The sequence below is a fragment of the Quercus lobata genome, chromosome 9 (genome assembly GCF_001633185.2).
Source record: "Quercus lobata isolate SW786 chromosome 9, ValleyOak3.0 Primary Assembly, whole genome shotgun sequence".
NCBI classification, from domain to species: domain Eukaryota; kingdom Viridiplantae; phylum Streptophyta; class Magnoliopsida; order Fagales; family Fagaceae; genus Quercus; species Quercus lobata.
This window is the reverse complement of record NC_044912.1, coordinates 30,961,438-30,988,523: the sequence shown is the minus strand read 5'-3', so window position 1 is coordinate 30,988,523 and position 27,086 is coordinate 30,961,438. Positions and strand designations below refer to the sequence as shown.

The window sequence follows — 27,086 nt, the reverse complement described above, 5'->3', positions numbered from 1 at the left end:
GAGTGTTCCTTTGGTACTGAGTTTTATGAGTTTCATTTTTTTTTTTCATTGACTTAAAAAATATATACATTGCGGAATGCAGAGCAAGTTGTTTGCATATTGTGATCATAAACCAAAATTGCCAATTCAAAAAAATCCAAACAATTCGAAAAATATTGATTTTTATTTGGATAAATCCCGAGGTATACCAATAATCTAGAAGCAAGCTTTGACCGAATTAGTAAAAGTTTATGTTGCGAAAAGTGTTGAGAGTAGAATAATGCACTGGCGTCAAGACAATGGACGAGCTTACAACAATGATTACACCAAAGTAAATAAATTCATAATTGACAGACTACAATGGCGAGAAGAACAATCATAAGCCAATTAAATCTCCATTTATACTCAAATACACATTACTCAAGTAGCTAGGAGTGCCATTAAAGGCACCCAACGGCTATACAAAAACAAGCTATAAATAAGTCATCAAACACTGGAGTCTAGGAGAAAGGTACGCTACCCAAAATATATAGAATTACATTCTTACACTGGAGTCTAGGAGAAAAGCTTTCTGACTTAGTTATCAAAGAATTATTGGCTGACACCACTCTAATGCATTTTCTCTCATCTTTGCAGGGATCATTACCTCATCTAGTCCTTTGATGAGATCCACGACTGACGACCATTTTTGAAGTCATGAAGTGTTATCAAAATATAAGCGAAAATATAAGGAAAGGGATGCCGCGTGAGTAGTCGTCCATAACCATCAGAGCTCTCATGCATAGATAAAAGACTCATTTCTCAAGAAGATTCCCATCTCACATCACAAACTACTCACATAGACTTCCCTCTTGTTATTGTATTTGCTTACCTGTCAAGCACATATATAATAATAATAAAAAATTTAGATTAAAAAAAAATTCGTGATTTGGACATGTTAAAACACATGTTTTTTTGTTAATAAAAATAAAATTGTTTATGGTAAACGTAAACCTACATCAATTTCCACCATAAATATCTTTATTTTACGGTCAACAAGAAAATAATTTTCAGTTGCCCTAAACATCCATAAATACGGAAAATATTTTCTTCTTCGAACCAAATACATCTTTAGTAATGTGGAAACTCAGATCTTTAGTAATGTGGAAACTCAGATGGTGATGTGGCAACTTGGCCAAGGTGCCAGAAACTTAGCCTGACCAAGCTTTATTGAGTGGGAAAGCAACAAAGTCAGCCAATTATCCATATGGAAATCTCATAAATTCCACCTACTACCATTGAGATCTTTGGATTCTATCCCTATCAAAAAAGTATTTTGTATCAAAATTCAATAACTATGAGACATGTCAACAAAAAATAACTACTTCATTAACAAATAAAAGACATATGTTAGTGAATAGTTATTTTTATACATATGTCTTTCATTTATTGGATTTTGATACCGCTAACATGGTATAATTTGATACCAAATACATTTTCATCCTTATGATCAGTATGAGATAAATATAAAAACAACGGGGTTGGGACGTAGTAATTTAAATATTTTAAAAAAACCATATTATAATGGTAGAGCAATTCAGGGCCTGTTTAATAATGTTGTTTTAGTAACATTGTTTAAATGTTGTGAAAATACGTGTGAATAAAAAAATATTGTGGAAATACGTGTTGTGTTGTTTAAACAACAAAAACTGTTGTTTAAACAACACAATTCTCCAAAGAAGCATAAAAAGGTAATCGAGGTCCACAAGAATGGTATGATCACGTTACTCTACAACACAAGTCCTTAGAAAGTTCTTTTGTCTAGACTCTAGACAAGTTCTTCAATAACTTACGCATCATAGGGTCCCCGTCAACACACCCTCTAGGGCCTCTTAGGACTTTCTAGTTTTGTAGGTATTTGTGGACAAGGTTGCACTACCGATTAACTAGCTATATCATTAATTATTAGAAAAATCCTATTCAGTGACGAAGTTAGGATTTCAACTTTATGGGGGCAAGATTAAAAATAATACTAAATTTGAACTAATTTGAAAAATATTAATTACTATTTTTATTACTTAAAATAATCAATTCATAAATTTAATAAAAAAAGAGTTGCAAAAAATATATATAAAAGAAAAATAATCAATTCATAGTGAATAACAATCAAATTATGAGAATAATCAAAATACATCAAGTTTAAAAGTGTAATTTGAATACTTAAAATAAATTAATGTAAAAGTTTTAAGAATATATAACAATATACCTGTAAAGTGATAAACGTAACTAAAAATCATGAATGTTTTTAAAACATGATGTAAAATTCAACATTTCTTTTTCTATTATGTGAAGTGGTTAAATTTGGGCTTATAGCAAAACTCAAAGTTCGAAATTGATAAAAAATAAATAAAAAAAATGAAGAGCCGGAAGAAAAGTTTAAGTGGAGGCGCCCTTTTAGTGCAACATAGAGTCCGTTTGGATTAAGCTTATTGTTGCTGAAACTGAAAACTGAAAACTGAAAGTACTGTAGCAAAATAATTTTTAAATGTGTGAATAGTATCGTGGGACCCATTTTTAATATTTTTAATGTGTGAACAGTACATAAACAGTATGTGAACAGTGAACCCATGTGAGGTTACTATTCACGTGCAGAAAAAAAAAAAAAAAAAAAAAAAAAAAAAAAAAAAAAAAAAAGGCAAAACGTGGAACTGAAAACGCAAGAATAAGCACAATCCAAACGCTCACATAGAGAAAAAGTACATAAAAGTAGGTTTTATTTAATTTATTTATTTATTTTTCAAACATGAAATGATTTCAACCGGTGAAATCTATTTTATAATGATTGCTCTTATTATTATGTTAAGAAATCAATCAAACTTTGGTGTTAACGATGAATTTGAATTTAAAATCTTTTATTTGTCGACAAATATCTTTGTGAGCTAATTAAAATCGACAAGTAGGTTTGTTTTTCAGTTAACCAAAAACTAGTGTTCATTATTTTATTAATATTATGTGAGACCCACTCTTTAACTACTTGACTTGCGGTGAATGGTGAAAATTGACATAGCTGTGACAAGTAGAAAATTCTGGAAAATGTTTTTAAATGGGACCCTAGGAAAAATCAAAAGCATATGAGCCTATAATTGTTTTTCACTTAAAACATAAAGGTTTTCTGAATTTGTGCGAAGGTAAATTTCCTTATAACACACTTAAACTACTACATATTATCCAGGAATTTTTGGGGAGGTCTGGGGGCAATTGCCAACCTGCCCCCTGGCTCTGCTAGTGTGCTAGGGCTCCCATTTACATTTAATGAGTGAGGTCAAGTTTGTGGAATTTTAAAATTTTAAATGAGAAGATGAGTGATAAAAAGGTTTTATTTATGTATTTAATTATTTTTTGCTAAATAAAAAAAGTAGGATCGTGGTGTTAGTCATTCCTACTTAGTAGGATCAAACACAAGCATCCCACATTGGCATGTGGCCTTGGGTCTTAATTTTGTCTCAAACCCAAGAATTGATAGCGATATGAATGAGCACTCACTAGAACACTCTCCACCATGATTTGTTAGAGATAAGGTTTGAACTCAATATTACTTGTTCAAAAATTGTATGACCTATAAGTAGTGAATCTAACTCTTAATAATTGGTTTTTAATACCATTTTTATCACAGATTAGCTCAATGGATGCGCCCCCACCACCAGCATTGATTATGTGCTTACACATGTCATCTCCTGCTTCATTTAACGGGATAAAGGAAATGGTTAAGCATGCTTTGACTATACAGAACAAGTAGGGCAAGCATGTCGTAGAGATGTTATGTCTTTAACCACTACTTCATTTAGTGGGATAATACAGATGGTTTAGTCTGTTTAGCTAAATGGGACAGGTAGGCCAAGCATTTTGTCCTTGCAATTGCAATAAGACAATTAACTTCACGTGACACGGTCTCTGTGTATTTGGTACAAAATCAAGGAATTTAGAAATAAATATGCATGCCGGCCAAAACACTTCATTCTTCTATGAGCTTTCTGCTCTATCTTCTTGAAGTATTCTGGCCTCTACCGTAGCTAGCAGACCCTATTATTATTGGTAAGGAAATGTTCAAGGAAAATTGTTGCCACAATTTTTATTACAATTCTTAGGTAGTCGATTATGAGTGGTAGAGAAAAATGATTAGGTCAATGTAAAAATAATTAACCATCACTCATAACTGATTACTTTATCTAATTGTGGCAAAAATAGTGATAAATAATGTATTCATAGAAGAACTGTACTGTTCATTAAATTTTATGATAATCAGGAAGTAGTGATATATATATGACGAGGCAAGAGAAAAAGGATTTTCCTTGTTGGTCAATATATGCCAGTTCCGCCACATTACTCGATTAGTATATCGATTTTTTTTTGTGACAATTGATACTCTACCATCAATGATTCCCAATTACATATTTACATAGCCAAAAAAAAAAAAACTATCCAATTGATTACGGATTTCTTTTCTTGGCTATGGTACAAAAATGGGATTGGTATCAAAAGAGCATTAAAATCTTTGCAAGGCAGTAGTGTTAGTTATTTAAATTTGCATATGATAAGAGACGAACTCTTTTAGTTAAGAAAATGATCAACTAATTAAGAATATCCTCTGGAGCACTTTTGAGTAGTGTTGACACACTATTTTTTTTTTCTTTTTTTTTTTTAATCAGTAGTGTTGACACACTTACTTTATGCAACGACGACAAGTGTATAAGGCCGGCCATTTCTCTTTGTGCCACAATATTGATTTTCAATAGAAAAATAATCCATTTTAAAGGTTGACGACTCAATTAACACCCAAAAGTTCTCTCAAATAATTTTTTTTGGTTATCAAGTTCTCTCAAATAATGAAGCCTAGCTACATAAAAGTAGCGTTGTACCTTAGGTAGCAACAAAAATGACCCACAAACAAGACCACTCATTTCATTTGAAGTTTACTTTACAATAAAAACAATTCAATTCAGGTGGCACAGCAGTTAGAATCAATCTAGTGGTGTGGATCCAAAAGTTAGGAGATTCAAATCTTTTTGACATCATGAGCTGTGGAGTGGAGAAAGAGAGAATTGGATACATGCATAAGTGATCAAAGATATCGTCATTTGAAATATGCTGAGATTATTAGAAATTTTGGTATAAAAAAACTTATAAACTAACTTTGATAATCAATGTGATTAATGCCATTTCAATTAATTAATAGATAAATGGGTTGGATTCAAGTCATATTTGATATTAATTTAAGTAATATTACACTACTTAATAATTTTTTATTAAAATAATATTTTAAAAATCCAACATGTCCTCTATATTTTTAAATAACATGCATGTCAAATTTAATACATATTAAACTTTATTTAGTATTTAATCCATAAACCTATCTTTGATACATAATTTTAAACTATAAAAAGTAAAAACTTAAACTTTACATATTTAATTAATGACATAATTATTGATTTTTGATTAAAAGTTTGCAAGTATGGAGAGTATATGAAAATAATGTAATAAAATAATGGACATGTCAAACTTTGCAATCAATAAAAAAATATTAAATAATGTAACATTGTTTAAAGTTACCTTAGTGGTAATTTAAACCCAAAATATCTTAATTATTATTTTGTGTTTGACATAAAATTATAAGGATTATGTAACAGGATGCCTAGTATCACTCTTGGAATTTATAAGGGTTAGACTTATTGTCAGTTGTAGGTTTATTTTCGAAGGTTTTTATGATGGCATGTTGCAGGGCTAGCTGAACATGTTTAAGAATTTCTAGTATGGGAATCATTTTCATGCATGCTTTTATTTGAATATGTAGCCCTTCACTTTTCACAACAGTCCAGCGTTCTATTCATGGCCGCACTAGCGGCACGGCCCCACAATGAAAGACCTTAAACTTTTTCACCACAGTATCAATCTTTTTATATATAATAAAGTTAGTTTGTTTTGTCCATTTCGGTTTATTTCTTCCCTACTGAGCTCTATATAAACGTAGTGTAGTGTAGTGGCTTACAACACCAACAAGCACTTGTATCCATTTGTATCCTTCTATATTCCCAATGGATTCATGTGCCTCTATCCTTCTCCTTTCCCCTCTTGTAGAGCGAGAAGATCAGAAAGACCATGGCGATTCTTTTTTGCTCCCATCATTTCTTCAGAAACAACCCTACGTACCCATGAATTTCATTTGGCCAAAAGGGGACCTAGTGGAAGCTCAGCAAGAGCTTAAAGCGCCCATAATTGATCTTGAGGGTTTCCTTAAGGGTGATTTGGTGGCAACAGAGCGTGCTGCAATGCTCATTAGGGCAGCTTGCTTGAGCCATGGTTTCTTCCAAGTAACCAACCATGGGGTTGACCCTTGTCTCATCAAGACTGCACATGATCATATGGATCAGTTTTTTAAGCTTCCTATTAGCATGAAGCTTAGGGCTAAGAGAATTCCTGGTTGTATGTGGGGCTATTCTGGTGCTCATTCTGATCGTTTTTCATCAAAATTGCCTTGGAAGGAAACACTATCCTTCGGCTTTCATGAGAATGACTCAGACCCTGTTGTGGTAGATTTCTTTAAATCCACCCTAGGGAAGGATTTTGAAAAAACAGGGTAGGACTTATTTATTTATTTATTTATCTTAGTTAAAAATGTCATAAAGTATAAATTGCACTACAAGACTTACGACAAGACTTATTTAACCATGTAATATTTATGGATTTTGGTTCAAATACTAATAATTCATAAGCTTTGTTTCTTTGCAGAATGGTATACCAAAAATATTGTGAAGCAATGAAGGACTTATCACTTGCAATCTTGGAACTATTGGCAATCAGCCTGGGACTTCATCCATTGCATTATAAACAATTTTTTGAAGATAGTAGCTCCATAATGAGATGTAACTACTACCCGATTTGCCAACAGCCAGCCCTTGCCATTGGCACTGGACCACATTGCGACCCGACTTCCCTAACCATTCTTCATCAGGACCAAGTTGGAGGTCTTGAAGTGTTTGCCAACAACAAATGGCAGACTGTTCGACCTTGTCATGATGCACTGGTCATTAACATCGGTGATACCTTCATGGTAGGTTTTGAGAGTGAATAAAAGCTTTTCTATTTTCTTTGTTACCTATGTAATACTATTAATTATGATATAACTACTTATTTTTAAGATTCATTTCTGGAGAAATATTTAATTTTTATTTATTTAAAAGTGTAGATGATAATATGTCATTTAAAATGCGGGATGATGATTAATTTTATATGACTTAATATTATATTTAATTTTTAGTATTTTCAAATGAGATGTTTAAGATTTCAATTCTTCTATTCCACTTAAAATGAATATATATATATATATATATATATAATTTTTTTTATTTTAAAAAAAACAATTTGTTTATCATGAAAATGATATTTCTTAATAACAAATGCAAAAGGAGAGAATCCTGACAATAATGTTGCAAGTATTGTTAGGTGATCCAATAATGTTATGACTATTGTTTTGTGGGCCACAAGAAAATTTCTATTTTAAGCTTTCCACTATTGTTTTCCCCCTCTCTAAAAATAGTGCAAAGATACTTCAATATTTATTTTACTGCCTTATCGTACTAGAAGATATCTTTATATTTGTTGACTTTTGTATAAGAAGATATTTTATTTTATTGACTTTCTAAAATCAAATAGTAATAAACGAAACTGAATTTCAATAAATAAATAAATAAAACGAAACTGTAGCAAACTACGCAATGATTGAAAATATATTTCCCCTCCTAAAAATCCTGGGTATAACCCTAAAATAACTTTTATTATAAATAGATGAGAGATAACACTCTGTGAAGGCTGATGCAATTAATCCAATAGAAAGGATCCAAGATTCTAAATTGTACTTTCAGATTGGTGCTAATGTGCTATCATGATTCATGCTCATTAGCTTGGATCTTTGGACAAGTGGCTTGCTATCATTCAATAGTCAACTCCAAGTGGTTGGGATAAATTTAATTGAGTGACTAATTTCAAACAATTTTTAAGCTCTTTAGGACCATATATGATCATATTTAAATATCACAAACGATGTGGCTATCGGGTACGTTTTCACAGTGGATTTGGGTTTTAATAAGGTTGCAATAATTGCAAAACCATCATGGGATAGATTCTTTCTTTTAATGTACCAACAAACAGGCACCTCACACATATATGCATATTTTTGGACTTACATATGTATTATCATGGTTGAGATGTGGCAGCAACTATTGGTTTTTGTTGGATGCGCAGGCATTATCGAATGGGAGATACAAGAGTTGCCTCCATAGGGCAGTGGTTAACAGTTACAATGAGAGAAAATCGTTGGCATTCTTTCTGTGCCCACGAGAAGACAAGGTTGTGAGACCCCCTGAAGATCTTGTACGTCTTGATGGGACAAGAAAGTACCCAGATTTCACATGGTCAGATTTGCTCCAATTCACACAGAAACACTACAGAGCTGATGAAGCTACCCTCCAAAACTTCACTAAATGGCTCCTATCTTCTGAACCAGTTGATGTCTAGCCGTATCTTTTATATATAGTGTCTTATATGAGTACATAATCTACAATAAGAAAAGTATAATGATTATGATCTAGTCCACTCTGACCGAGGAGATATTGCTATATATGTCGCTATATCGCTATGTTGATTTTGGGTATTCTGTAGGCAATGTGTATCCATTGAGTTGAAAATCAGAGAGTTGTTTTTGGTTGTATTATTCAGTCTAGTTGCAGTATTTTGACCTGGCCAATAAGGTGAAGGAGCTAGTAGCTATCAATTATGGTTATGTTACCTGCCTACTTCTGTATTTTACTAGTTCTTTCTTTTGTTTTTGTTTGTTCGTTTAAACCCCTTAAACCAAATTGTTTGACTTAATTTATTAACTAAGTGATTATTTAGATTAATTTTCAGATCTAGGTTAAGCACAAATAAATCATATTATGCAAATATGCGGAAAAGTAAATAACACTACGATATGATAACTCAGGAAAACCGATGAAACAAACCGTTTTAAGGCAAAAACCTGGAGAGGATTTAACCTAACTATCATCAAGGTAAACACATTCACTATAAGAGAATTGAAGTTTTTACAATCAGATTTAACCCAAAATCTATTGCTACCTCTAGTAGTAATTTACTGACATAACCACGTACAAGCTCTAAATTCACTACTCCTCTTCTTTGATTTGCACCAACACAAGCTGCCTTGCTTGTGACTTTGAGATCCCACTCAAAGGTTTCAAATCACCATCAATAATGAACTTGATGCAGCAACTATGTTCTACCAAACACTTGATAATAGTTTTTGCTTTGGTAGATTCTTGTGTGGTTAAAAGGTACAAAACCTCTCAGATCTCACAAAGAATAACACACAAGTCTTTTCAACACCTTTAAAACATGGCTAGGGTTTCCCTTTTATATGTAGAGAAGTTTAGATGAAATCCTAAACGTTTTCGAGGGCTTGGGCCTGTTTAAAAATTCTGCAGAAAAACTGTGCCTGCGATTTTCTATCGGTCGAGCCTAATTCTCGATTAGTCGAGCTTAATAGAAAATTTCTTCCTTTTTTTGCAATCAGCTGAACTTGAATCTTGAAACAACTACTTTTAAGCATTGTCTAATGAATGTTCAAATAGTATGTAAAACACCTATGAACATTTAAACCCCCAATTTACAAATTACCAACACAAGCTTATAATCAAACAATGTATGTGCGGAATATGAATATAAGCTAAAACAAAATTGGTAAAACATTCTAAACCGAAATTAATCACAACCACAGTAGTAATTAAAAGGCAAAGATTAAGGGAAGATAGATGCAAACACAAAGACAACACAGCGATATGTTATCGAAGAGGAAACCAAAGTCCTCGGCGAAAAACCTCTCTGCCGCCCTCCAAGCGGTTAATAATCCACTAGAGAATAAAGTTAGGATACATGAATAGTAGAAGACCCTCCAAGCCTAATCTACCTAGTGTACCTAAGCCCTCTAAGTTTCTTACTCCGATAGGGTTACGCCGAACCTTGTCTTCTCTAGCTTACTAGATCTCGCAATCGCCCATTGCATCAACCAAAATGAATTGGTCCCTTCCGAACTGCTTCCCAAGTACCAAAATGCCTCCTCACAAATATGAGTATGGTGAGATAAGGATTTGGCTAACGTACCTTTCAAGGATGTATCAATGGAGAGGGTGAGAGTAGAGGAATTTGGAGAATCAATGGATGAAGATTGTGAATGAGTCAATCTTGCTTTTCTCTAGGGATTCTCTCTCAAAATTCTCTCTAGAAGCTCTTTACAATACATGGGTATAAGGGTATTTATACTGATGTGTGTTTGGAATGCGATAGGTCAGGTTTGTAACAAACAGAGTAGTTTGGCGACTCGAGCTCGCATCTAGAACGAGTCGCGAGCTAATTGCCTGGCTAGATTGAAAGTTTTGTCCTGTAGTGCTCCAGTTAGTGTGACTCTTCAGCTCCCCTGCATGCTTCACACGTGTGCCTCCTTTGGCGACTCGCCAGTCGCGAGGCCCTGCTTAAGTGCACACTCTTGAGCTTTTCTTCACACTCTCTCACAAACTACCCTTACATGATTCCCACCTAAATACAAGGTTTCTAAATGTTGAATTACAAGAAAATTGGCATGGAATAAAGCCAACAAAATGGTTGATTAAATTCAACCTTACACCTAATACATGGACTAAACATGTTTTGTTCTTGGTTTGCCAACACACTAAAAACATGATTCTAAACATTTAAACCTAAATCTTTAGATCCTAACAATCTCCCCCTTTGGCAATCTGTGACAAAACAAACATACAATTTATTGCCCTAATACAATCCTCACACTATTACTAACTATTAGTTACTAATATAGACAGTAGCTATTGAAAGAATTAACTTGTAAATTCTTGAAACACTGAAAACAAACCATAAACGCATGTATGGAAAATATAAGTACCATAATCAAATAAATATGAACTTTAATTCACAAAACATATAAAGAGACAGTGAACACACCAATAATGAATAACCTTATCATCAACAAATATGATAACCAATAAGCACATCAATGTTTGTGAATCAAGAACATAAACCCAAAACAGATATAAACAATAGAAATATAAACACCAAAACCAAAGAAAAAAAAAACACATCAAGCAAAAAAAATATCAAGCTCCCTGTAAATACAATAAGTCTACTCCCCCTACATACAAAAAGTCCTAAAAACTACTTCCCCTTTTGTTACGAATTGTCAAAGGCAAAATCAGTCCTTAAAGGGTGGAGGAGGTGTAAAAGCACTCCTATACTCCATAAAATCTACTCTCAAGGAAGTAACCTCCGTCAACAACTCATCGAGAAGCTGTCCATGAGTCACCTATGTAGCCATGAAAGACTGCATCATGGCACAGAGTGAGAGAGAAGGGGCAACAGTAGGATCAACCTTATCAGCACCACCAGTAGGATCCATAGCAGCAGTCGGATCCACAAATGTCTCCTCAGCAGCAGACATAGCACCAGAGGCAGGAGCTGTAGTAGAAGCTTCTCCTCATGATCTCTTAGATGTCCCAATACTTGGCTCAGCACTTTTCATCTGTGCCTATCACTGTCTAAGATAGGTGGCTCCTATAGGGGTAGTGATATGTACAAACTCTAAAGGAGGAAACTCAGATAATCCTAAAAATCTCAAAATCCTAAAAATAAACATAGGGAAGAACAATTTTTGACTCTTACTCTTACTCCTAGAGATATCAACAATGGTTTGGATAAACATGGAAGGAAAACACATGAAACCATCAATGACAAAAGCATAAAGAAAAACACATCTCTATATAGGAACAGTATGACCATGTGAAATGGGATAGATATTATGACAAGTAATCCTTAAATACAAAGAATTAAGCTCAGTGAATTCACAATAATTGATTCTTGGTTCAGAACCCCAAGAAACAGGATGACCACAAAGAAATGACATCATGTCATCAACAGCAGGAAACTCAGTGTATGGATATGTGGGTTTACGAACTATAGGCACTCCTAAAGCTTCAGACACTATTTGCTTATTTATGGTAAACTCATGACCTCTAATTTAGGAAGTCAAGTAATGACCACCTGTGGCCTCAAAATACACAGAGAGGTTAGAGTAAAACTCTCTAATCAAAGCTATAGGAGGAGGATCAGACACCTCACACAAGGAAATCCAGTTCCTAGACATGAATTTCCTACGAATGGAAGGGTCTAGCTCACTCAAAACTATATCCCTCTCACACCAGATAGACCTATGTTAGGACATATGTGTTTCACATATTAAGAACATATGTCATGATTTTATGTAATTGGCTTATTCTTTGACAAAACGCACTTTACTTGTAATTGGGTAGATCTAGGATGTTTTTAATACTTCAATGAACTAGGTTTCAAGATCAAGTGTTAAAGTCATCAAGTCTGTCCAAGAAATAAGCTGAGAAGTACAAATTCATTAAAGCTCGACAGCTGCATCTATTGAGCTTAAGGAAGCTGTTTCAGCCCGTGTGCTCAACACCTGCTCAACAGCTGCTTAACACCTCCTATCTATCGAGGTTTAAGAATTTCAGAATTCTAATATGATTTTCTTGGGATCTGTGAATGTGTCTTTGGGCTTTCTTTTATCCTAATCCTAGACATATAAAAGGATTGTTTTAAGGGCCGTCAAACAGTTCACAAGTTGCACAAGTATTGAGCAAACTCTATTCAAGCAAATTGTGACCAAAGACGAAGTTCTTGCCCTGGTTCATCTCTTTCTCTTGAAGAAGTTGCTGTGTATGTGCACCATAGGGTTTTGTGACCAAGCATCTTCTTAATCTTCATCGTGTGGATGAACTAAAGATCTTTGCAGCCAACAACCTTCTTAGTTGGTGATTAAAGTCGCGTACTGGGATCCGCGCAATTGGTTAGTCACGTACTTGGGAGCCGTGCATCAAAAGGGGAACTATCACTACAAAACAAGTCCAATTAGGTATTGGGGTAAGAGTTCAACTATAGGTTGGTAAGGTACTTGAGATTCCTTTACTTGTAAATGCTTATTGTGATAATAGTGGAGTTTCGGGAGTGGTGACCTGAAAATCACCCGGTGGGATTTTTGCCGTTAGGTTTTCCCTATTCGTAAACAAATCACCGTGTCATTTATTTTCCACTGCGTATTTAGTTTTTTGGTGATTTGTTTGTGCTACCACGCACTTTGCATGCTAATTTGATTAATTAATAAACTTTGTTAATTAATTAATTAATTTATCACAAGGGGTCAATTCGTTTTTGGCCTATTAACCTATACTTAGTCAAGGTCTCATAAGTATCTTCACCCTTATCAATGAGAAACCTAACACTATCAAAATGGGCTGAACCAAAAGAGGAAGACCTAGGGTTCCTATTTGCTCTAGTTTTGAACTTCCTCCCAACCTTAGGAGCCATGAGTAAGAATAGAAACAAAACAACACAACAAAACAAGGGCAGATTGCATTAAGAAGGTTTAGAGACAAGATAACATGCAATTTTGAAAAATATATGATGCATGACAATTAAATTCTCATGATGCATGCTCTAATGCTCCCAAATAGCTCAATTTTATCACAGTCTTGAAAATTGACCAAGAAAGTTATGAATTATAGAAAATCCCCAATTTTGAGAACCTAATTTGAAAAAATCCTTATACTGATCAATTGAATAACACAACAAGTATAAAACAAGTTATAATCACTCAATCTAACAATAACAGAAGCCAATTTCACTCAATTTTGCCCAATTTAACAAAATCCCCAAATCTCTCAAGAACTTAAGAACTCTAATTTCAAAAATTTTATAAATCATGAAAATTATGAAATTAAAGTATGGGAATTATGTTTAAATGATGCATGATGAAAAACCCATGGTTCAATTTTGATAAAAAAAAAAAAATGCCATAAACATAAAAAACTCAACTTTTTTTAAAAATGCGAAAATCCCTAAAAAAAAATGCATGATAAGATGTAATTTGATGAAAAAGGAAGGTCAAAAGAATCTTACCTTAAGTGTATGAATAAAACTTTTGAATCTTTGACCAAGAAAACGACCCAAAAAAAAAAAAAAAATTAGAGAGAAGGGATCGAGAGAGAATCAAAGAGATAGACAAAAAGCTTTTGAAAAAGTCAGATTTGATTCATATTTGTTTTTAAAAAATTGAAATCCAATTGGTCAAAATGAATCGGGCATGAATCGAATATCACTTGAAAACAAGCTCAACTAATCAAAAGGAATCCGGAAGGAATCGAAGGAACCCAAGACTTTAAATTAAAAACTTGTTTTTCTTCTTCACATTTCGATCGATCAAAAAATAGACTCAATCGGTCAAATTATAAAGAAACATAAATTTTGAAAAATTCTGGAAATTTTTTTTTGCAGAATCATTTGAAAAACGGTTTTTATGATATGACGTGTATGTTCATGACTTCAAATGATTTTCAAAACCAAAATTTTCAAAGGAAAATTCAAACTTTATCAAATTTCCTCAAACTTTTCTTTCCTCACTCCCCAAAATGCATTAAACACATCAAGAAGTTTAATTTTGGAAGGCCACAAAACTTAACACACAATTACATGTACCAAATTTAACAAAGTTTTACTTGTGCTGTGTGCAACTAGTAAGTATATGAGAAACTCACAAGGTGATATGTAAGTAGAGAATAAACACACTTTCTACATTATCCATCACATAAGTTTGAAAGTGACTATCACCTAAAGAGTTACATCATATAACTCCTACATCTCCTAGAAAACACGTTTGCAACCATGCATATATTTTTATTTTTTTTATTTTTGCTTTTTCTTTTTCTTTTGAAGCATATTTTTCTTTTATTATTAATTTTTTTCTTCTTTTAACTAATGTACAATAACACCTTAAGAATTTTGCTATGCAAGTGCTACACCTTACCGAGCACGACTTTTATAATTTGCACATAGGTGTTCATGATTGGTGAGTAATAGTGGTGAAATTGTTATTTATGTCTTTCTTATAGAATTTTGGCGAAAAGTACATTTTGGTCCCTACATTTTCGCACGATTCTTATTTTGGTCCCTAAATTTTATTTTTACTACTTTTAGTCCCTGTTTAGAAAAACGCCTTCTGTTTTAGTCCTTTCCATCAGTACCGTTAGGGCATTGACCTAGGTGGCAAACGGAATTATTAAAATAATAATAATAAATTTTATTTTGTCATTAAAAAATGCCAAGTCAGTATCTAAATTTTAAAAAATAATTTATTAAATTTAACTAAATAAAAAAAATAAAAAACAGAAATAAAAATAAAAAATCACATTTATCAAGATTGAAGTGTGTCTTGAGCAAAAACAACAAGAACACTAACCCAGATTTAAGTACACAAACCCAGAACACAAGAACACAAAATTAAAATTCAAAAATCACAAACCCAAAAAATAAGAACATCAAATTCAACCTGATCAAGAAATTAAACATAAAAATAAACACAAAACACATACCCAAAAAATTAAAATAAAACCAGCACAACACAACACTTCCACGATGTCCAGATCCATTATTTGTCTTTGTTTTTCTTCCAACACAACTTGTTTTTCTTCCAACACAACACAACATTTCCAGATCTTTCTTTTCAGATCCATGACTCTCTCTTTCTCTCTCAAATACCAACACCTTAGTGTTCAGCATATGGCCGCCGACGCAGTGCACGCGCGACGCCGTGGTGGCGCGCCTCGTCGACACGCTCTCCGTAGCACGATGTCACGCCTCGTCGATCTATTTCTCACTCTAAATCTCACACTCTTGGAACCAGCGCCCGATCGGACCTTAATGGTCCCCATCCACCTGAAAACCATCGGCCCATCGTGAACCCATCAGTCCGACTAGATCAGGTCCAAGGCAGTGGCATAACGGTGGTAGTTCTCTTTCTCTCCCTCTTTCGCATTTGGCTTTTGTCGCTAGTCTTGGATTTTTGGGGGGGGGGGGGGTTTGTTGATTGTGTTTGTTGTGAGTGGGCCACGGTGTATGTTCTAAATTCGGGAGTTTCATGGGTTAATTTTTGTTCGGTTGTGGTTCCGATCTGGGTTTGGTCACTGTGATTGTCCCTGGGTTCGTGGCTTGCTTCAAACGTGGTGGTTGATGGGTTTTTTTGAGTTTGAGATTTTTTTGTTTGGATTGGTTGTGAGGTATTTTTGGATTGATTTGGTAGTTTGGAGTTTTAGGATTTGATGATTTTGCTGCGTTAAGAAAATGATGATTTTGAAAATTTTAATTTTTGAATTTTAATTTCTGGGTTTGTGTCCTTAAATCTGGGTTAGTGTTCTTGTTGTTCTTGCTCAAAGACACACTTCAATCTTGATAAATGTGATTTTTTATTTTTATTTTTGTTTTTTATTTTTTTATTTAGTTAAATTTAATAAATTATTTTTTTTAATTTAAATGCTGACTTGGCATTTTTTAATGACAAAATAAAATTTGTTATTATTATTTTAATAATTCCATTTGGCACGTAGGTCAGTGCCCTAACGGCATTGACGGAAAGGACTAAAACAGAAGGCATTTTTCTAAACAGGGATTAAAAGCGGTAAAAATAAAATTTAGGGACCAAAGTAGGAATCGTGCGAAAATGTAGGGACCAAAATGTGTTTTTCGCCTTGAATTTTTTAGTCCTTACAATCAAAAGAATGTGGCTTCAAAATCAAGAGCATGTGATTAAAAACCATAAACAACTCACACAATATAAGCACTATATAGCACAAACTAGCAAAGTGCAGAAAAATAAAGCTCATCAGAGCTAAACAAGGTACACAGTCATGAAATGTAAATTTCATAGGCCAACCTCAATTACACATCTTGAAGATGTATAATACAAAACTTTTTTTTTTTTTCATTTAAAAAAAAAAAACTGAAAAACACAAAAACAAGCCTAGAATGCAATGTATGAATGTTATGCAAATGCGAACCTAAAGAAAAACAATTTTGGTCACAAGAGATAGAAAGAATTAACACAAGGACTCATAGGTGACTAGGGACGTGATCACACCAATCACTTGACGAAGAGACTCAAACTTACTTCTATCAAGTGGTTTGGTAAAGATGTCTGCATTCTGACGCTCAGCAAGAATGTACTCAAGAGCAACAACCTTTCTTTCAACAACCTTTCTGATAATATATATATATATATATATATATATATATATATATATTATCATGATTTCCATGGGCATTTGAATGGTAGAGAGATAAATAATGTGATATAAGATAAATGCTTACCATGGGTTTTATTAAGGTAAGTTCCATGGATTTATAATAAAGTACGAAGTAAATAAGTGTCATAAGTTTTTAATATAATTGCTATAGATTTTAAGGTAAAAACTTTTATGGTCTTAGATATTAATAACACATATTCATAATTCTCCATAGGCTTGATATATGTTTGTCATGGGTTTTGGAAAGACAAATAGTGTTAAATAAAATAAATAGTTAAAATTAATCGCCATAGGTTTTAAATATAATTTCCATGGGCTTAAATGTTAGTAACACAAATTCATAATTCTCCATGGGCTTGATGTATGTTTGCCATGGGTTTTGGAAAAATGAATAGTGTTATGTAACATAAATAGTTACCATGGGTTTTACAAAATAGATTCAATGGTTTTATAATATGGCATAAATTATAGCTATGCATTTAAGAGCTAAAAAAAATGTTCATTATTGGGCTTCAAATATTTGTAATATAGTATTTGCCAAGTATTATTAACCTTGGGCTTAAGACTTTGTCAAGTATTATTAGTCTTGGGCTTTAAATGTTACTAATATAAGATAAGTAATTATCATAATATAATTTTATTTGAATCTTTTATGTGTTTTTGTGAAATAGCAAGGTAAAATAATAATTGCCATGGGGTTTAAGATAATTACCATGGGCTTTATAATCATCGAATAAGTAATTACTTTGATAATATAATTTTCCATGGATTTTTATGAATATTTTCTATGGGTTTGCAATTTTCCATGGATTTTTATGAATATTTTCTATGGGTTTGCAAGATAAATAAAATTGTCATAGGTCTTGAATATAATTTCTATGGGCTTAATTATTAATGACACACACTCACATTTCTCCATGGGCTTGATATATGTTTGCCATGGGTTTTGGAAAAATGAATGGTGTTATTTCATAAGATAGATAATATGGTATAAATATTTGCCATGACTCATTAGCTTATATACTTGTTTAGGAAAATTAATTTGCCAAAGGTTATTAGCTTTGGGCTTCAAGTATAATGCGTTTGTAAAAAAAATAAAAAATCTGTTTTGCCAAAGATTATTAACTTTGGGCTTTTGAGCAAGATATAATATTTTTGTAAAGTGATTTTGGATTTTTTTTTTTTTTTTTTTGAAATGATGGTTTGCCAAAAATAGTACTTGGGCTCTTAGTAAAATATTTATAATATGATTTTTTGCCAAGTATTAATAACCTTGGGCTTTTGATAGAATAGTGCTAAGTAGTTACCTTCGGTTTTTTGACAAAATAATGCCAAATAATTAGCTTGGGCTTTGATGAAATAATGCCAAGTAGTTAGCTTGGGCTTTTGATGTTGCCAATAAGAATTGGGTTTTGGATGTTGCCAATGAAAATTGGGCTTTAATGTTGCCAATAAGAATTAGGCTTTTTGATGTTGTCAGCGAGAATTGGGCTTTGAATGTTGCCAATGAGAATTGGGCTTTGAATGTTGCCAATGAGAAATTGGGCTTTGATGTGGCCAATAAAAAATTGGGTTTTGATGTTGTCAATAAAAAATTGGGCTTTGGAGGAATGAGATATGTGCAATGGGCTCATAGGGCCAATTTTGGGTTTTCTCAAGCAATGAAGGAGAAAAAATAGGGCCAAATATGTGGTTTTTGGGCTTTATGGTAATGGTTTATATCGTGACCCAATTTGGTAATGAGATAGTAAATACTTGTGGACTAATTTGGTGATGGGATGAGAAATATTCATTGGGGCTATTTGAGTATTATGGTGAGTGCATAAGTAGGGTCAAATAGGCATGTGTATATTTTTATGCTATTGGATAGGAATGATTTGCAAAGGGATTTAAATTTTTTTTGTTGGAAACTTATCTGATTGAACCGCTAGAGAAGGAAATTAATTGTTCAGCGATAGGAATGGTTTCTATTGATAAGGTCCCCCTTCTTATGCCGAAGTGATGGATAACAATGTGTTTGTCTAGCAACATAAGGGCTTATTGCTGATGAGGCCATCTACCGCTAGAGAGATAAATATGTCTAGCAGTAAGAGAGGTTTCTACTGATGCAACCCTCTATTGTTGAACTTTCGTCCATTTTTTTTTCTTTGCTGCTACCACTGGATAAACCTTTTCCTTTTAGGCATAAAAGATTCTTTTATATATATATATATATATATATAGGGGCTATAAGCTTGTAATAAGTATGTTGCAAGCCTTAGTTGGAGTAGCTCAAATAGTTGAGAGATAGGTAGCTTGGTATCTCATGAAATGTCTTGAACATAATAATGTTGACTCAGTTCCATGAGCTGCTGGATCAAGGGATATTGATCATGTGTATGTTGGAGTTGAGATCTCCTTCATGATATGTGATTCTAGACTTTCGGAGTTATGATAAGGCTATACTTTATGACTCCCCAGTGGAGTCGCCAAAATGTCGGGGGCGGTTTTTTGCACGTAGCCATGTGTCTTTGGAGGTGTGACTTTGCTAGGCCCGGATTTGTTTTGGGGAGTTCAACTCGGAACTCGACATTGGGCTGCATAGACCAATGGCTTTCGTTGTATTTTTTAAGCCTACAAAATGGATAAAACCCAAAGTCTTAGAATCATAATAATGGTGGAAATAAATAAATAATATGCTTAGCATGATAGTTTTGATTAAATGGTATTATTATGTATATTAAGTGATGTCAAATAATGGGATGAGTCCTATAGTCCATGTCTAGTTGTGGTTTATGGCTCATGTTCAACATAATAAGGTATGTCTGACAATGGTCCATGTCCAAATAATATATGTCCAATGGTAGTTCATTTCCAAAAAAAAAAAAAAATGTGTCCAATAGCGGTTCATGTCCAAATAATATATGTGCCTTGGTGGTAGATCGATTTATTAATATGTATGTTCATTAAGGAAGTGTTAGTGAGATCATGTTCATTAAATAGTGAGATGATATTAAAATAACTTGCATCCAGCGGTAAAATGGTAATGAATAAAATATACTTAATAATATTAAGTTGAGGATAAAATATAATGACTTATCTTCATATTTTGTGAGATATGGTGTTTGTAATATGTACAGGAATTATATATAGATACTTTGTTGGACATGGATCTTGTATATGTATACTTTGTGAGACATGGAGTTTAAAGATATATGAGAAGTGTGTATGGGTCTTTTGTGAGGAATGTGTTTGTAAAACATATGGAAGTGTGAGATAGATAATATGAAAGTTAAATATAGTAAATACATGAGATTATTTGTGTTATGGGTTATGTTGCTTTCTAAGAAGGGAGATTTTGTATGAGAAATAAAGAATGAGATGGAGATGTGCTTTGGGTAGCAAAAATGATGAAGTTTCAGCATAATGAAATGTGGGAAAGATGGGTAATGGATAATGGTGTGGTGTGATAGGTGTAGTGTAATGGTGTTATCTAAGAAGAGATATCTTGGTAAGGGGGATGGAGAAGTATGGAGGAGTTTAGAGGTATGTGCAGAAAGGTGAATGAAATTTTATTGAAGATGAGAGAGAGATGGATGGTGCCCCCTTTAATGTGTAGCTTGGTCCTCTTTATATAGAGCCAAGTATGTAACTAGATTAAAACTTAGTTGAAGGGAAAATTAGCAAATAAGGAAAAATCCTTGGCAAAGTAAGTGGTTTCATTGGTGGAACTTTGTTTTTAAGCCAAAAGAAGAAAGCTAGAGACTTTAAGGCTAATGTTTTAGTTGTAACAGCTGTTAATCACAGCTATCACAGCTGAATGATATCATCCAAATGACATCTTGCTTGGAGGAAAATAAATTTGGCATTAAGTTCATGGTTTGGCTAAAAATGGCAAAATAATCTTTATGGGATCCTCTTGTTTCTGGCAGCCAGCTGTTGGGATTGGGCATTAATGGGCAAATGACATCATTTTAAGACATGTGTCAACCTGCTGGAGCTTCTACAACTTCTGCTGTAACTATTATAGCTTCTACAGAAGCTTCTGCTGGAGCTGTTTCAGCTTCTGCAAAAGTTGTTGCAGCTTCTGCTAAAGCTATTGTAGCTTGTGCAGAAGTTGTTGCAGCTTCTGCTGGAGCTGTTACAGCTTGTGTAGAAGCTGTTGCAACTTCCGCTGGAGCTGTTATTGATATTTTCGGCTAAGTTTCCTCTCTTGTAAAATTATATGTTTAGTCCATATATAATTTTGGTAAGTAATAAACTAGTTGGTTGATGTTTGATGAAGTCTTAGAGATGTAAATATGGTCTTTTGTATTTTAACCAAATCTTGGAGAGTAAGGAGAGCATTTAATGCTAGACATGAGCCATATACTTGGAATTGATTTATATGAAAATAATAATATAATTAATATGAAATGATATAATTATATTTTAAAACTCATATTATATGATGGACATTAATTTTTATGTAAAGAGCATGGGGAGTTTTATCATTTTAAGTGTTATGTGATATGAGAGGCTTACCAAATGTTACCTATTGCACACTGACCCATCAAAGTTCAAGGAATTGGGGAAGACATGCCAAGCAACATGCTTTCCTTTATCAACTTTGAACCACTAAAGCTTTACTGAACATACTTCTTGGCCCTCCAAACCACGACTCCTAAATTTCCCCCAATGAGACTCATGAGCTTGGATTATGAGCCAAAAATGAGATGTTGTGCCATGAGCTCGAACTATGGGCCTTGATGAGATTAATCGCCATGAGTTTTGGACCATGGGCTACGGCATCATTTGTGTGCTTATGGACTCTTTTGGGCTTTAAAATAGATTTTTCCCAAAATCCATGATAGTTTTGACGTGGTGTAGGTCGCCAATGAAATGAAGCCATGTGGTGTGGAAAATTTGTCCTCAACACACTTCTTCTTGCAATATCCCATTCAAGAAAGCACTATTGACATCCATTTGATGCAGCTTGAAATTCAAGTGACAAGCAATGGCTAAAAGTATCCAGATAGACTCAAGTCTAGCTACAAGTGCAAATGTCTCATCAAAGTCAACTCCTTCCACTTGAATGTATCCTTGTGCAACAAGTCTTAATTTATTTCTAATTACTGCTCCATGCTCATCAGACTTGTTTTTATAGATCCATTTAGTGCCAATTACATTGACTCCTTCGGGTCTTAGAACCAGTTCCCACACATCATTTCAAACAAATTGATGGAGTTCTTCATGCATTGAGATAATCCAATCAGCATCTTGTAGAGCTTCATCAACTTTCTTAAGTTCCACTTGAGAAAGATAACATGAGTGTGTAATAACATTTAATGCTTTAGATCTCAGTCTCATGTTGTCATTCAAAATTCACAAGATATTTGTGGAAGGATGATTAAGTTTGACCCTAGCAGACGGACCTTTCACCAAAGAAGTTGTTGTACTAGTTTGCTTAGATGGTGTACTTGACTCATCATGTTCCTGCGGAGTTTCTCTGACTGGGGTTGTTGGTTCTAAAACGGTATCATTCAAGATCAACAATTCTTCATCAGTAGACTTTTCAACATACTTCTTAGGTAGAGCATCTTCAACCTCTATAGATCTCTCTTGAACACTTTGAGCCTCTTCAGCATGAGTTTCAGCACATTGTTCATCATTTATCACCACATTAGCAGACTCCATCACAGTTTTCGTTCTGAGATTATAGACCCTGTATGCTCTACTTGATGTAGAATACCCAAGAAAGAACCCTTTATCACTTTTTGCATCAAATTTCTCCAAATTCTCTCGGTCCCAAAGTATGTAACAGTCACTGCCAAAAACTCTGAAATATTTCACCATCAGTTTCTTTCCTCTCCAAAGTTCATATGGGGTCTTCTTTGTATCTGGACGAAAGTACACTCTATTCAAGATATGACATGCAGTGTTTACAGCTTCCCCCTAGAAGGATTTTGGCATGCTTTTATTGTTTAGCATGACCTTAGCCATCTCTTGAATTATTCTATTTTTTCTTTCCATAACCCCATTTTGCTGAGGTGTCTTGGGTGCAAAGAATTCTTTTTTTGCACCTTGATCATTGCAAAAGGATATGAGTTTAGAGTTCTCAAATCCTCTTTCATGATCACTTCTGATCCGAGCAATCAGGATATTCTTCTCTACTTGTAGCTTCTTGCATAGATGAATAAACTTGTTGGCAACTTCTGACTTATCTTTCAGAAGAACTGCCCAAGTATATCTTGTAAAATCATCCACTACAACAAGGATGTACTTCATTCCACCTAAGCTTTGAACTCTGGCAGGACCCATGAGATCAATATGCAACAACTCCAAAGGTCTAAATGTCTGAACTTCACTAATAGATGGATGCCTAGCTTTCACTTGTTTGCCAATATGACATGATCCATAGATACTTTTCTCTATCTTTTCAAACTTTGGTAACCCTGGAATTGCCTCACACTTGGAGATTTTTTCTATTTGCTTGTGATTAGCGTGTCCTAGCCACTGATGCCACAAATCCACCTGATTAATTTTTACACTATAACACTTGTGATTTATACTTGTTGTTATATCGTAACAATTATCAGTTGTTCTTACTCCAACACATATGCAATCACCTCCATCATCAAGTATCTCACATTCATACTTAGAAAACAACACATTCATCCCATTGTCACAGATTTGACTGATACTCAGCAGGTTCACCTTCAACCCATCCACGAATCACACATCTTTAAACATAGGCAGCCCTGGAATGTCTATTGTTCAAATACCTCGAATGATTGACTTGCTTCCATCTCCAAAGATGACAGTACCAATCTTTCCTTCAAAAAGAGTCTTGAACAAAGCTTTATTACCTGTCATATGCCTGAAGCAACCACTATCCAAATACCAAAGACAAGTATCACATACCTTTAAGGCAGTTAAAGGAGTATAACAAACATAATTATTGTAAGAAGTAGTTATACATAAATATTCAAGGATAGGGTTAGCACATTTAAAAAGCCACATAGTCCAAGATGAAATAGATTCAATTCCCATCCTAGTTGCTTTCAAGAAACGAGACAAACAATCCATGACAATAGGGGTCAAGGATCAACTCTAGGTTAAGAAACCTATAAACAAGAGCTAATCTACTCTGATACCGCTTGTTTGTTCATTTAGACTCCTTAAACTAGATTGTTTAACCTAATTTATTAACCAAGAAATTACTTAGATTAATTTTCAAATCTAGGTTAAACACAAATAAATCATATCATGTAAAAATGCGAAAAAGTAAATAACACCACGATATGATTGTTAGGTTCTAAGAGTTTAGAACAATTGGCAAACCGTGAGCACAAACTTGTCTAGGTATAGATCTCAAAGTCTATAGAGTTTATTACACAATGCTCAAGGTGTTACAAGTCAGAACACAAGAACATACAAGTTACAGAAAGAAGAATTCAAATTCAGTGAAATTCGATCGATCGAAAATTAGATACGACTGATTGAAAATCGTAGACATGAAATTTCTGCAGAATTCTATTTCAGCCCAAACTCTACTTAAACTTTTTGGGTTTCAAGTGAAACACTTCTAGTATATAAAGGAAAATCCTAACTATGTTTTTAGAGCTTTTGAGAGACTTTGGAGGTGCTCTTGTGAGATCTAAAAGGTATTGTGCCTTTCTCTTTCAAAGTCACTACCGAAAATCATTCTTATATCATTAAATCTGGTATATCTGAAGTTTCTACATCAATATCAACAATAGCTGATGATTTAAACCTTCAAGGGTGGTTTTGAAGTCACAAACTTGAGGTTTGTGTTGCTGAAGCCTTTGAGTGGGATTTCAAAGTCACAAGCAAGGCGGCTTGTGTTGGTGTAAATCCAGAAAGAGAAGGAGTCCATGAATTCGAAGCTTGCATGTGGTCATGTCAGTAAGATACTACTAAAGGTAGTAATAGATTTAGGGTTAAATCTAATTGTAAAATCTTCAATTCTCTTATAGTGGATTTGTTTTACCTTAGGGATAACTAGGTCAAATCCTCTTCAGGTTTTTACCTTGAAACAGTTAGTTTCATTAGTTTTCCTAGATCATCATATTGTGGTGTTATATGATATGATTTATTGGTGTTTAACCTAGATCTGAATAATTAATCTAAGTAATCACTTAATTAATATATTAGGTTAAACAATCTGGTTTTAGGGGTCTAAACATATCAAACAAGTGATATCAGAGCGAGTTCACTCTAATTGGATTAACGTCCTGAGTGAGATGCTTGATCCTTGCTATCATGGATAATTATAAGTGTATGTTTGCTCATATTTGTGATGATTTGAATAAGAAGACACTATTGTTTCTGTCTTGTTGATACATGTGAAACTCTCCAAAGGGAATTAACTAAATCTGTGAAATTGTTAAGAAATTCAAGGAATTGTTAAAATTGGCTAATCTTCAAAAAAGAGGGATTGATTGTGAGATTGAATGAATCAAATAAAAAGAATGAATTTTTGAGAATTCAATTTTCCTCTCAAGATGAAAAGATGAAAAGTTTGGAACAACAATTAGCTGAATCTGAAGCTAAACTTGAAAATTTGTCTAATACCAAACCTGCTGTTGATAACAAATCTATTTCTATTTTTGTTCTTGTTAAGCCTAAAGACAAAATTTGTATTCCTCCTTTCAAGAGGGATTATAAGGAAAAGTTTTATGTTGCTAGGTTAGACAAAGGTAAAAGTTTTGATGTAGACGTTGAAGTTTCTAAACCTAAGTCTAAACCTACTGTTAGAGAGCATAAGAAATTTGTTTTTGTGCCTACCTGTCATCTTTGTGGTGTTGTTGGTCATATTAGACCAAATTTTTCTTTGCTAAGGCAAAAACCAAAATCTGAGACTAGATTTGTTGTTAGGAATACTGATATTCCTAAATTTGTTCATATTTGTCACTTTTGTGGTGTTTTCGGTCACATTTGTCCTAACTGTCATAAATTGAAAATTAAGTATTCTGTGTTTAAGTCTAAGATATGTGTCCTTCCATAAGTCTTGATAAATTATTTCATATATTTTTGAAAAATTTAAGCTTGTCGGCTTGTGAAAGGAAATTGCAGGATTTCGGTCTTTCTTAGAAGAATGGTGTAATCCCTCAAATACACTCTATTTCTCGAGAAATTATAGAGTCTTCTGGTGGACCATGTCATTTGTCCACCATTCTACTAAAAAACTTCCACTTGTTTAAAATTGCTGAGTCAGTAATTAATTTCTGTTTAAAATTTTTTTCTAACTAACAATTTTAAACAGGTGGAAGTTTTTTAGTGGAATGGTAGACCACATCACTTATCCACCATGTGGATCTTATAATTTCTCCTGTTTCTCATGGTTTTTCACCTACAAAGCCAAAGATGCGAGCTATATGGGTGAGAAAAGACTTGCTAAGGTGAGTGTTGTTTACTTGTCCCTGATTTAATTCTTTCAATTATTTGTGGACATGTTTACTTTCTATTTTTGGCTATCTGGTTTTTAGTTTGTTTTGATTTTTTTTTTTTTAAAAAAAACCAAAAACATTGAAAAATTTTCAAAAAGAAAAAAATGTTTTATTTTGTGTCTATTTTTTATTTTTCTTGAGAATTACATGAATTATGATATCTCTCTCTTGATTTAGAACATGCTTGATATTGGGGAGAAACTTAAATAGTGTTTGTTGCATAACTTAAATAGTATTTTGAGATAAATACTATTTTGTATGAGTATGTACTAGTTTGTACATGTACTCATGGGTTAATTAAGAAATTGATATTTCTTATTTGTGTACCCTCTATAGCTTAGTTGAGCATTGTCATGCATAGTTGTTGCATTTTATTCTTTAGCATAATGTGTGTTTTCTATTTTTGGTCATAAAAATTTTGAAAATCCAAAAAGATCTTTAT

General features: G+C 33.5%; 1 protein-coding gene across 1 annotated transcript; it reads left to right on the top strand.

Annotated features, from left to right (window-relative positions):
* The first annotated feature begins 6,047 nt into the window (after positions 1–6,047).
* LOC115958937 (gibberellin 20 oxidase 2-like) lies at positions 6,048–8,526 on the top strand. The gene is made up of 3 exons (XM_031077212.1): positions 6,048–6,589; positions 6,742–7,063; positions 8,254–8,526. Exons 1-3 carry the CDS (start codon positions 6,048–6,050, stop codon positions 8,524–8,526), a joined length of 1,137 nt encoding a protein of 378 aa, XP_030933072.1.
* Positions 8,527–27,086: the final 18,560 nt, after the last annotated feature.